The sequence below is a fragment of the Vombatus ursinus genome, unplaced genomic scaffold (genome assembly GCF_900497805.2).
Source record: "Vombatus ursinus unplaced genomic scaffold, bare-nosed wombat genome assembly UNPS02014778.1, whole genome shotgun sequence".
In the NCBI taxonomy this organism is placed as follows: Eukaryota; Metazoa; Chordata; class Mammalia; order Diprotodontia; family Vombatidae; genus Vombatus; species Vombatus ursinus.
The window spans coordinates 50,320,207-50,333,478 of record NW_020954556.1 but is presented as its reverse complement, the minus strand read 5'-3'; the positions used below and the strand labels follow the sequence as shown (position 1 = coordinate 50,333,478).

At 42.1% G+C, this 13,272-nt stretch overlaps 2 protein-coding genes across 9 annotated transcripts in view; one reads left to right on the top strand and one right to left on the bottom strand.

The window, feature by feature from the left end:
• PREPL (prolyl endopeptidase like) overlaps window positions 1-5,987 on the bottom strand; it is a 51,942-nt gene extending 45,955 nt beyond the window's left edge. For 4 of the 8 annotated variants that reach the window (XR_003569381.1, XR_003569380.1, XR_003569379.1 and 1 more), the window contains exons 1-2: window positions 5,497-5,745; window positions 3,024-3,567 (exon numbers count right to left, since the gene is read on the bottom strand). Coding sequence is in view for 4 of the 8 variants with exons in the window: in XM_027865606.1 (XP_027721407.1) it covers window positions 3,024-3,233 (210 nt within the window). In the remaining 4 variants the exon portion in view is untranslated. Of the gene's footprint in view, window positions 1-3,023; window positions 3,568-5,259 lie in introns of all 8 variants that reach the window. The other 4 variants (XM_027865606.1, XM_027865604.1, XM_027865603.1 and 1 more) reach the window with 4 other exon arrangements.
• CAMKMT (calmodulin-lysine N-methyltransferase) overlaps window positions 5,564-13,272 on the top strand; it is a 502,405-nt gene continuing 494,696 nt past the window's right edge. The window contains 5 exon segments of the mRNA XM_027865015.1: window positions 5,564-5,590; window positions 5,626-6,082; window positions 6,170-6,303; window positions 6,305-6,433; window positions 6,435-6,641. Of these exon segments, the coding sequence (XP_027720816.1) occupies window positions 5,564-5,590; window positions 5,626-6,082; window positions 6,170-6,303; window positions 6,305-6,433; window positions 6,435-6,641 (954 nt within the window).

The window sequence follows — 13,272 nt, the reverse complement described above, 5'->3', positions numbered from 1 at the left end:
AGTTTCCTTGGCTTTCATCAAGATTTAGCTCAAATCTCATTTTTTGTAAAAGGCCCTCTCCTCTGAGATTACTACCTTCCATCTGCTCTGTGCATATCCTGTATGTATCTATTTGCACAATGTCCCTACCACTAAAATATAAGCTCCTTGACAGCAGGGACTATTTTTGCCTTTCGTTTTATTCCCAGCACTCATCACTGTGTTTGACCAATTGATTGTTGACTCCTCTCCTTCTCTTCAGGTCCCAACTCAGACAATGTCTTTTCCTTCACTGACCCTTCCCTCCCCCAGGTATAAAAGTAAGCTCTCCCTCGGAGCACACCTGAGTTTGTCTTCCTTGCATTATATAAGTCGGCTCAATCAGTAAAACAATTTCCAATTCTATCTGCACAATGCTTCTTAGGTCAGCCCTTTCCTTTCCGTCCCCTATCCTAGTTCAGTCTCTCATTTCTTCTTGCCTAGACTATCAGAATGGCCTTCTAACTGCCTCCATTCTATCCCCTCTCCAATTCATCCTTTAAATTACTGCCTGGTAATCTTCCAGTAATCTAAAACCTTTAGTAGCTCCCAGATGTCTACTAAATTATAAACTACTGACCCTGGGATTCAAGTTGCTCTATCCTATTGATATGAGGTATGGTCCAGACCAGGGAGGGGGATCATGAGGCCACATTTTAAAAATTTGGTTTCAGTCAAAAGGTGGCACTTAAGGATCTAAAAGGCCACAGAACGACCTCAAGACTGCAGGTTCCCCACCCTTGGTCTAGACAAACGGGGATCTTTGTCTCCATTCTTGACCCCTTCCTGTGTCTGTGGTTTTTTCTCACACCACCCCTCATACCTGGAACAAGGCCTAACTCAGTTGCCTCCTTCCCATACATTCTCAGATAAAAGTGATTTCTCTTGTGTGATAATTATTTGCATATGTCTTCCCTCCACTATATTGTAATATCCTAAGAAAAAAAGTCTTTTGTCCTATCTTTCTTTGTAGCTGTGGCATCTAGCACTGTCCCTCGCACAAAAACAACACAAATTTATTGAGGTGAATTATTTTATTCTTTCTATTGACAGCTACTCTGTGCTTTTAAATCTGAAAGCTACATGACACTTTTATCATCACTGCTTTTTAGGATAAGTTGATGACACTACCTCTCTAAATAGGTAAAAATCCAGTAGTACCTTAATAGTCTATTTAATATGATTAATATCCTGATAACTAATGATCCTGAATCATTTAATATTATTGATACCCTGATAAGTCAATTTGTTTCATTGCATCATACAAACCTTCCTATCTCTTATAGCTGGAGTGAGGATGAGTGAAGCTGTGCTGTGGATAAGAGAAAATGTGTATCATATTGTTAAAACTAATGGAAGGATTAGGATATTTTTACTCTTCTTAGCAATTTTAACATGGAAAGCTGGTATAAAATACAAGATAAAGACCCAAACATGATAAAAATATGTTTTCATATTCCTTGTGCCCAGCACAAAGTAGGTGCTTAAAATGCTTGTTGACTGATTAAAGTTCATTAAAGCTAGCAGGGTAGAAAGAACACAGACTGGAGTCAGGAGACCTGGATTCTAGTACTTGCTCTGGTATTAACTGTGTGACTTTGGGCAAATTACTTAACTTCTCTGGGCCTCATATTCCTCAATTATTTTTTAAAAGCAATTGGACTAGCTGATTTGTATGGTCTCTTCAAGCTTGAAAATACCACAACATTAATAAGTATTTATTGAGTACTTACAGATGTGCCCATGCTCATGAAACAGGGGAACACAAAAGATGCATCACAAATTGTCCTTATCATCAAAAAACTTACAGTTTAGGTGAGGAGAAAAGACTTGCACACATAAAAGAAAATAAAATAAAATGAGTGCTAAATGTGTGGCACTGAATATAAATCCTATAAAGGTTCAATGTATTTAAACCCTTAATTACCAAATACAAGTGAATCCTTAAAATACCTCTGTAATGTTATATAAAATATCATTTGAGTTAATTCTCCATCTCCACATTTCTTAAAAAAAATTTTTTCCTAACAAACCCAAATGAAAGATCGTGATGCCTGTAGGACAGAGATATAATATTCACTGGGTTGTAACACTTCAGGAGAGATTGGAATTTAGTGTAAAGCAATCTCAGACCTGTTAGAAGGTTTATATGTAGATCTAACAAAGGGCCTTCATAGTAAGGGGTGACTGCCTATGAAACAAATCTACAACATAAGGCTTTGAGGAGAACATTAGAGTGAGATTGTTTACTTCTTTTTTCCTGTTTCTCTCTCCCTTGTAAACACCAAATAAAAACATAGCTGGAGGCTCTAGTCATATCTCTGGTCTTTAAAGCTTTGATTTTGTATGTATTAAATTTTCTCTGGCAATTAATTCCTTGGTACTCCCCCATTCTAGTACTATACTACGTAAGAGTTTATAATAATAAAACAAAATATCTATAATAACTCAATAAATATTTACCAAATAACACTAACATTTCACATTTAAGGTTTACTCCATTCTTTGCTCACAGTCAAATAAGAATCCACATTTAGGTTTTACAAAGTTCTTTGCTCTAACACTTCTGTGAAGCAGGTAATGCAGGGGTAAGTTACTAACTCCATTCTATCGATGACTAGAGAGCAGATTTTATAACTCCAGGACCAGGGCTCTTTCCACTATATCTTGCTGCCTCTTCATGATTATACAAAAGTGAAAGACAGTTTCTGTCCTCTACATAAACAAAGTCTTCTATATAAAACAGTGTGTAACTAACAAGACCAGAGACAGTAAAAGCAGTATGCAGTAGTACTAAAAATACTTTACAGCCTCTCCAATAAATCCTCATCATTTTTTTTTCATTTGAATTTTTGGGCAAGAGCTGGATTGCCACTTGTTAGGGATTCTTGATCTGGTACCTTTGAGAGCCTGTGACTCAGAGATAGTGCTAGAACTCAGCCTGTCAATCCTTTATCTCTTAATTAGAATTTGTCTACAAATAGATTAGTATAAATAGTTCATACCGCATAGGAGAATCTCCGGCTTGTGATGTTTCTTTCTGATATCAATTTCTTGCATTTATTTTGCAAACTCTTAAAGCTGTGACATTTTCTCACGTTTATCCAAGGGCAACAATCAATGAGGTGATTGTGAGGCTGCTTCTGTGTGCATTTTCCAAAGCGAGCAATACTAAACTTCAGAGTTTGGAGGAAGAATTTGACTTTCTGATGCATGGTGTCAATGTTCTCTTTTTGTTCTGACTTTTGAATTCCCTAGACATGAATGTTGGTTACAGTGAAATTCTAGTGAATTTTCGAAACACTGAAGATCAGCAGCTCTTATACCACTTCCTAGAGCACCATGCCTCCAATGGGTAAAGAATAAGATACTGTACCACGAACAACTTTTGCTAACAGGTTCAGAGAGATCTAAAAATGTGTGTGTCAGTTTCAGAAGGTCAACAATTCCCTTCAGATACACACTTCTTTCTTGGTGGATGCGTCTCTTCTGCAAAGTCAGTTCTCTCAGGCTGTGACCACATGGACACTATACTGGAACAGTTACATCCTACGAAAAAATTGACAAGTTACAAATGATTGTATCTCTAAGATCTCATAATATCTGGGTCTTCCATTGGATAAACTGCTTTGAATTCACATGATTTTACACATATTTTGTATACACAGAGAAGGGAGCCAGAGAACAGGTCACATATAAGTTTTTCCCCTCAATTTATCCTTCTCACAGCTATCAAAATAAATAATCCTCCTAAAACACAGGTGTGACCATGTCACTCCCTTGCCCAACAACCTTCAGTGGCTCTGCACTGTGTCTAGGATAAACATAAGCTCCTTAGCATGTCCTTTATGAGCTCTACATTCTGGCATCAGCCTATTTCATGTTATTCCCTTTCACATCCCTACATTCTAGTCAAACTGTATTTAACTAGGAATTTCCCAAACTTCATATTCTTTTCTCTACTTCCATGCATTTGCACAAGCCATTTTTTAATCTGGAATAATTCTCTCCTCATCGAACTCAGAATCTTTGTCTTCCTCCAGGGCTTAGCTCAGGTACCACCTACTATGTGAAGTTTTCTGGTCCCTGTCTGGTCTTCACTCCCCTTCTTCCCCTCTTGTGAATGCACTTTCCATCCTCGAATTACCTTTATCTGTGGTAAGTTGTAACCCCCTTCCCCAATAAAATATAAATTCCTTGTTGGCAGGGTCATCTTTTAAAAAATTTAATTTGATATTTATTAAGCTCCTATTATGTATAAGACACAGTGGATAAAAGACAAAATAGAAAAATTCCTTCCCATTCTGTAGTGCCTTTTAGTGAATAGAGCACTGAATGGGGAATCAGATTTCCATTTGAATCCTGATTTGGCTATTGATCTGTGTGAACTTGGGCAAGTCACAAGTCCACTGAACCTTTTTCTTCATCTCTAAAATGATAAGATCCCTTTCAGGTTTAGATTTTATGATGGCTTGTTAACATTTATTGAATTGAAATGGGCAACAAGTAGTGAGGAAATGTTGATGTTAAAGTTCAGGCTACAACAAATGAATGTCCTTTCAACGCAAGAGGGAAATTTATTTAAACTACAAAAATCTCTATTCTTTTTCTCCCCTCCTCCTCCCCTCCCCCCACATAGGCTGGGAGATTACACAGGCAAAAAAAAAATCTAGATGGATTACTTAAAAGAAGTTAGTGGCGTCTAGGTTCCTCCAGAATCCCCATCAGGAAGGGCAAATACTACTCTTCTACAAATCATCTGTTAGCACAGCTGTCCAATAAAATGTTGAACACAGTGTCTTGAACACAGTAGTTTCCTAGTAAATGGCCACTCAACTTAAAAAAGATCTGTGATTTATTTAGGGCATTTACACTATTGTTGCAGGCCAAAACCTCTTCACACTTTAGAAGAAGTTTCTGTGGCCAAAAGTCAAGCAACCAACCCTACTTGTTGATGAACCTCTGGCAACTTGACTCCTTGGGTCTCCAGAATAACAGGCTGGCCGGAGCTTTTGACCTATTGGCACAGCTTTCCAGAACCCAGCATGACCAATATGGCATAACGAAGCACCGGGAGCACTTTAATAGAAGCATTAATGGATGGCCTCTCCAGAGGATGGCTGTGGGATGGAACCATGCCAATATTTCTTCTGCAACAGACAACTGGGGTAATGATTCAGATTCGGGGGCAAAAATCTGTTCTCCTAAAAAATGGGGGTATAAAAAGCTGAAACTCTTCACCTGGACCTCAGCCGACTAATTCTGTACCCACTTCATCTTTGCTGGTAGACATCAGCAGCAGTAAGTAAAGTCCTTGAGGGCATGGAATAGTTTTGCTTTTCTTGGGCAAATAGGCGGTGCAATGGAGTGCTATATTTGGAAGACTTGAGTTTAAATCCCGCTTCGGATAGCACCCTGCCAAGTCCCTTAACCCCTCAATTTCCTCATCTGCAAAATTGGGTTAATAACAGCACCTACTTCCCGAGGCTGACGTGAGGTCCAAACGCTTTGCGAACCTTAAAGCGCCACATAAATGCCGGCGAATATGATAGTCCCCAGCCTTCGGCACCCAGTAAGTGCTTAATAAATGTCTGCTGACTGACGAAGGCTTCTGGAGGGTCAGGATGGAGGAAGGCGGCTCCTACGGGGGCAGCTGACGTTCCCAATGGCCCTTCCGGACCCCACGAGGGGCACGAACCCAGGGGGCCTCTCAGGAGGGCCGGAGCCGGACGCCAGGAGGGACCCGAGGCCAAGGCAAGGAGTGAGGCAAGTCCAGGGTTCGAGCCCTTTCTAGCACGCGGCGGCCAAGAGCCCCACACCGGGATGGGAACCAAGTCCACTGTGGAACCAAGAGGTCCCAGGGCAAGACAATCTGGAGAAAACGGAGACTCCAGAGAGTCGGGGACCCAGCTGGGGGGTCTGCCTCTTCCTGTAGGCAGGAGGTGTGCGAGCCGACTCCGAGCAGCCGCCGCCGTGATAACCGTCCCGACGCAGGCCTGCTCAATCCAGCGTCGAGGAGCGCCCGCAACCGACGCTCCTTTTCTTAGGCGACGCCGACGCCGCAGTCGTCATCTTTAGCGTGGGCTCACTTTCTGTGTATTCTTGGGCACTCCAGTTTTACTTTCTGGCCTTTGCCCGGATTTCCTTTGAGCCAGAACTACTGAAGCAGAGAAACGGAGACAACATAAGGTGCACGCTTCCAGTTTCTTGCCAAAAGCCCTTTGCCAGGCTTCGACCTGCCCTCATCCAAGATGGCCACCCAAGAAAGGGAGGAGTACTAGGAAGTAGTGACAAATCGATCGCCGCTCTCTTCGTTCGCGGTTGCCCAGGTGACGCGTTTACCCGGAAGGGCCGCGTGCAGGAGCCGGCTTCAGCGGCCGGAGCCAAGTGGTCTGACGGCTGTGAGTCTCAGGAGCCGCAGGTCCTGTCAGCTGAGAGGCGGGCGGGCAGGCAGGCGGGTAGGGAGGCAGGTCCTGGCAGGAGAGACACGGAGGCAGACTCCAGAGATGGAGTCGCCGGCGGCAGGGGCCGGTGCTGAAGCGGCTGGACAGCTCGTAACCGGGGAGCCGAGGCCGGCGTCTCGGGGGCACCTGGGCGCCGCCAGGTGGAAGCTACTGCGGCAGGTAAGCCCCAGGGTCCCCCCGCCCTGCGGCTCGGGTTCGTCCCTTCCCCGCCCTTCCGCGAAGCGCCCGCCTTGGCCAATCTCTTCTGTGAGTCCCCCCCCGGAAACAAACGGCCCTGAAAAAGGATTCCGGGGCGCAGCCGGCCCCACTTCCCGTGTCCCCCTCCCCAGCCTGGCCGTAGGTCCCCACTTAACGTCTGGGTGCATCAGGCTGACTTTGCCCCCTCGCCTTTCTGTCGCTTGGGGTCTCTGTTGACCGCGGGCTCCTCTTCTGTTGCCGTCCCCTCGCCTCTCCGTGTCTTCTCACTCTCCATCTTCTCTCTCAACTTTTATCCCACTTGTTGACCACTTCGTGGGTGACTTTGGCCTCCAATAATCTTCCCAGAGAGTCTTATCAATGATACAAATTCCGAAGCAGCTAGGGTGGTGCAGTGGCTAGAGCCATGAATCTGGGGGGCAGGAAGACTTGCATTCCAATCCTGCCCCAGACAATTCCCAGCTGCTCTCTCCTGGACGAGTGACTTAACCTCTTACAGCCTCAGTGTCCTTATCAGTAAAACGGGAATAGGAATGGCACTTACCTTACAGGGTTGTAGTGAGCACCTACATTCCCAATGAGATTACCTCCAGTTTGCCGCACATATCACCAGTTGATTATTTCCTCTTGATCCCGTGTCTAGCTTGTTTGTTAATAGTTGCTTGTCTCCCCCAGTAGAGAGCAAGGACCGTTTTTTGCCTTTTTTTCCATCCCCAGCACTTGGTGGGGACAGATGGTGAGAGGGAGGTGAGAAAAGAGTGAAGGATGACAACTAGATTTCTCACAGGATGGGATTGAAGAATGGTGGTGTTGTGGTTTGGGGGTGCTGGGAACCCTGAAATGCCAGAAGGGTGCAGGCGGGAGTCTGCCTCGAAAGAATTCGATCACTCAAGCCTTTTTCAGTCGGAGTAACCAGGTTTATCGAGCAATTTAATAGGGGGAAAGATTGATATTTTATACAGAAAGACTGTGGGAAGGTCTGGATGGGATTAAGCAGTGGCAAGTAGCCTGGGGTGGGCAGGTGCAGACAATGAGGGTCAAGAAAGGGCAGTTAAAAGGATTATTGCCTGGGATGGGGTGAGCGCTTTAGGCAAAAACCAGGGATCTAGGTTCAGAGGCTGGCTTGCTGAAACTTGTAGGAAAGTTCAGGGCCTTTTTTGGGTCCATCATTAGCACCCCATCAGTGGGTCCCTTCAAGGAGATAAAGAAGTTAGAAGGAGGAGTGAGTATTGGGTGGTGATAATGAGTTTTGTGATCTTGGGATGCCTATGGGACATCACAGTTGGAGACATGGAGTTGAATCTTAAAGACATGAGGGCTGGGATAGGTCGATCTGGGAGTCATCTGTGGGAGCTGCTGCTATTTATTTAGTGGTCAGGGTGCTGTTGTTTGGTTCTATATGCAAATATAGCCAAAGAGGTGATCATTGACCATGAACAGCACTTTTGGGTTGTTTAAAGGAGAAGATTGTCCATGATGAACCATGTTTTGTATTTTATAGTTTGTTCTTATGGCTGTGCTCCTTTGGCTGCTCCCAAACTTAGTTCAAGAGCCACTCCATCTCTACCTGTGACAGGCTCACTTGAGTTTTTGTTGCTTATAAATATTTCTCAGAGATTCCCAGACATTGCCACCCTGTTTGAAGTAGCTTTTTTTTTTTTTTTTTATCGTTGTGTACCTTTGCAGTTGTCCCATTTCATCTCTGACAACAGAACCTTTTCAGGTCGCTCTGAAGCCATATATCATTCCTTTGCCAATATACTGATAGTTAGTCCAAATGGATTTGCTGTTCAATTTTAAGTGTGACTTGTAAATGGCATTGTTATTGTCATATTGCCTCTGATGTACCAAAATAACAAAATTAATTTGTTAGAAAATTAGTTTCCATGTGTGCCACATTAGCATCAATGCAGTAAGGGTAGAGTATAAGTTGATTATCAAAATGACAAGTTATAGTAGTCATAAATAATGAAGTTTTTCCTTTTCTTTTCTTTTTCCACCTGCTAAATAAACCCTCTTAGACTATAAATTATAGAGCAGGTGTAGATGGACTTATAGTGTAGGGAGTGCCAGTGAAATTGTAGGTCTTCTACTCCCCCCCCCAAAAAAATGTTCTGTTATAGAGATCTATTGGAATTAACTACTATTCTTTTGCTGTAACAGGAACAGTAAGTCTACAATAAAAGCACTTTTGTTGTCATCTTTTCAGCTTTGACAACTGCTTTTTATAATGATGGTTGTCGAGGCATTGAAGTCACTCATTCATTCAGCAAATAAGGTATATGGCCCGTTCATTTACAGGATGAGGAAATTTCTTCTACCGTGGAGTTAAACATCTTGTCTACAACTTAGTCTTGAGAGTTGCCCAGAGTCTTTGTTAAAGTAATTTATTTGTTCAGCCATTGGCCCACAGCCAGTATATATTATGGGTAGTATTTGAACCCCGGTCTTTCTGGCTCCAGAACCAGCTGTCTGTCAACAACACCTCTGACAAATAGATGCTTATTAAACTTTTGCTTTGTGCCAAGGATTGTTGCAATGAATAGAGAGCAGGAAGAACTGACTTTAAGTTCTGACCCTGACACATAATGATTGTGTAATGTTGGTTGCGATTCATTTTCTTAGTGCCTCTAGGGCGGCAAATCTCTAAGACTGTAAGTTGCAGAGAAAGTGCTATCCTACATTAGTTGAGGGAGGTTCCTTGCCCAGGAATTCCCTATATTAGTGAAATCACACATCCAGTCCATCGCTATGTGCAAAGTACTGTGCATCAAGGGAGATAAATAAGTGTGACATGGTCCCCTTCCTTAAGGAACTGGTAAACTAGTAGAGGTAAGGTGGCGCTGTGGATAGAGTCAGACCTGGAGTCAGAAAGACCTGAGTTCAAATGTGGCCTCAAAAACTTACTAGCCGGGTGACCCTGGGCAGGACACTTAACCCTATTTCCTTAGTTTCCTTATCTGTAAAATGAGTTGGAGGAGGAAATGGCAAACCACTCCAGTATCTTTGCCAAGAAAACCCCCCGTGGGGTGAACTGAATAGCAACCAACAAGTACAGGAAAAAAGACATACAAAAATATCTATAATACGAAGTATACTCCAAATATATATGAGAGGTCCAAAATGCATTAGAGTACCAAGGAGGGAGAAATCACTTCTGACCTAAGGCATTAGTGAAGTGGATTAGAAAATGGTGGCATATTTAGGTTAATGTGAAACTTACTCTATTTCCTGCTTTTTCCATTTTATTTTTTTCTTCAGATTTTTATTTTCACTATTAAAAACTGATCGCAAGAAAGATATCCTTAAGGAGAATGATTACTTTTGATGGTAGCCAACAAATTTGTCCTAAGAGCAGGATACTAGATTTTGTTTTTAGGCTTAGGAAAACTGGGCAACAGAACTCCATAGCAATGTATAGCAACTATCCACTAGGTATCATGTCATACAAACTGTTGTTTTCTAGTGTCATCTTAGGAAGGTGTAGTTATAATTTTCATACCACTTATTGTGAGTTTAAGTCCTAGTGTATTAAAAAGCTGGGAGAACTGGGATTTCTTTTCTGCTTTGGGGTTTTCCTTGGTGCCACCTGGCAGCTAACATAGTGAATGAACAGAGGCCAGTAGTCTACTTCATGGCCTTAGGAGGTCTCAGAGAAGCTTGTGTTGTAGCCTCATGGTTCTTTTTGTGGCCTGTCCTTCTCTTTCCGTGTGTATTGTTCTTCTTTCATCTCTGTATGACTCTGGGCAAGTCACTTAACCTCCAGATCTTGATCTCCTCATTGTTAAAGTGAAGAGGTTAGACTAGAGGACCTCTAAGGTCCCTCCACCTCTAAAGCTGTACATAATCCTCTGATCCTCTCAGCAACCTTCCTGCACAGGTATGCCTTATTATAGAAAAAGCTGTATAAGTAACTTTGAGAATTTATAAATTGGGGGTAGGATATGGTATATGGCATCTGACTTTTTTATATATCACCTAACAACTTTTCAGATTGTATGTCCCGGTAAATATTCTCCTTTTTCCACTTTTTGGTGAGGTAGTAATTATTACTATTATTATTTTTATTACATGAAAATATTTTACTATGGCAAAGACATCATGCAGTTTTTATGATCTTGGTCTTTCCTTCTTGCTTTTGTACAAGGCCAGAAGAGAAACATTTGCAACTTTTCCAATCTTGAATTGGACTCCAGGAATATCACCCACAGCATGACCTTTTTGACCAAATCCAGCAACCAAAACTTCATCATTTTCCTCAATAAAGTTCAAGCAGCCATCATTGGGAACAAAGGCAGTGATTTTTTTGCTGTTTTTAATCAGTTGGACTTTCACACATTTCCTGATGGCAGAATTGGGCTGCTTGGCTTCCACACCAACGTTTTCCAAGACGATCCCTTTTGCGTGAGATGCTCCTCCAAATGGGTTGGCCTTTAAGGTAGTGTCCACATGAGCTTTCTTATAATGTTTGTCATGCCACTTTTGGTCTCTCTGTGGCTTCGGGGTTTTCTAGCAGTATGAAGACCATGGCACTTACCCATGCTGCCGCCGTCCGGGCCGAGAGAAAAGAGTAATTATTTTGAACATTGTGTTTGTGTCCATCTTAAGCTGTAGTACAACATTTGGCAGAGAGAGGGAATGGTCCTCTTCTAAAGCTCGGAGAGGTTAAGTGATTTGACTTTTTACATATGCTGGAATTGGAATTCAAACTCATGTCTCTCTCGTCACCCCAAGTCCCATGGTGTGGGACACTTACTTCACTAGATTGCCTCTGAAGGACCCCAATAGTCTCCCTGTATTTGGTTGCTAGACTTTCGGGATATTGTGTTCAGTGTTGAGTGCCACATTTTAAGAAGACATTGGCAAACTAGAGAAAGTCCAGAGCAGGATGACCATTATGGTTGGGGGTTTGAAAACAGTATCAGTGGAGGGAACTGATGATACTTAGTTTGGAGAAGAGAATGTATATAAGAGGGGACATGATAGCTGACTTCAAATATTTGAGAGGCAGTAATATAGGAAAAGAAATAGGCATAGTCTGTGTTGCTCTGTAGCTGCAGAGACCAGTCTAGGTCCACAGGAAGAAAAACTTCCTTACAATTAGAATTGACCAGAAGCGGCCATTCTGTCTTAGGAGGTACTTATTTCCCTCCTTAGAGTTCTTCACTCAGAGCCTGGATGACCATTTGTCAGGGATATTGTAGATGGGATTTCATGTTTATGTTTAAGTACAGGTTGGCTTGTGTTGTCTGTGAGCATATCAGCTTTGATATAAAGCATTTTATTTTTTACTGCTATCACCTGACTTGTTTGTGATGAAATCCCCTTCCCTTACAGCTGATGGCTAGCATATTTATTATTATTATTATTTAAAGAAATAGGATATTTGTGATATTAATTGAATATGATCCCTAGCTTCTTCAGAGTTAAGCTCAAGCACTTTCTTCCTTTGAGGCCTTTCCTGATATGTCTAGATGTTAATTTCTTCCCTACCCCTGAAATCACCTTCTATTTTCTTTTTTTGTATTTATTTATGTACATGTCATGCTGCTTAACTGTGGGTGTTTCCTAAGGCCTCGTGAAGTCCTTTTTTATTGTACTGTCTCACTTGGTGAATTCATTAGCTGTTATGGGTTGTTATAATCTCTATGCAGATGATTCTATATATCTATAGATCTGTATATCTAGCCCTAATCTCTCTTCTGAGCCCTAGTTCTGTACCACCAACTCCCTATTAGACATCTTAATCTGAATGTCCCATAGGCATCTTAAACTTAACATGTCCAAAACAAAACTCATTCCCCCCAGAAATCCTCTCTTCATTCTAACCTCCCTGTTATGTTGATGGCACCTCCATCCTTCCAGTCCCCCAGGCTCACTTTCTGTTTTTGTTTTATTTTGCTTTCTGGTGAGGTGATGGGGTTAAGTGACTTGCCCAGGATCACACAGCTAGTAAGTGTTATGTGTCTGAGGTCAGATTTGAACTCAGGTCCTCCTGAATCCAGGGCCAGTGCTCTATCTACTGCGCCACCTAGTTGTCCCTACCAGGCTCACTTTCTTTCGCCCAATATCTAACCTGTTGGTAAATTTTGTTATTTCTACTTTTACAGTATTTCTCGTATTTACCTCCTTTTCTTCACCCATTCACCCACTACTCTCGTTCAGGCCATTATCAGCTTTTTCTTGGACTTTTGCAATAAACTTCTAATTGATCTCCCTGTTTCAAGTCTTTCCCCACTCCAATCCATCTTTCACATAGATGCCATAGTGATAATCCTAAATTATAGGTCTGCCTGTGTTGCCCCACTTTACCTCCAGGATCAAATATTAAAGTCCTTTAACTTTTTCCAACATTCTTATAGTTTATTTTCCTCCAAACATTCCAACATCCAGCCATACTGATGGGTACTCCATCTTCTGATTCTGTGTCTTTTTCATAGACTATCCCTTATGTCTGCCCCATCTTCCCTTTTCACTTCCAACTTTTTATTTTTCTAAATTCCTTTAAGACGCAGCTCAAATCCCAGTTTTGCAGGATGCTTTTCCTGTTCTTTCTAGGTGATGGTTCCTTTCCTTCTGAGATTTTCTCTCTGCT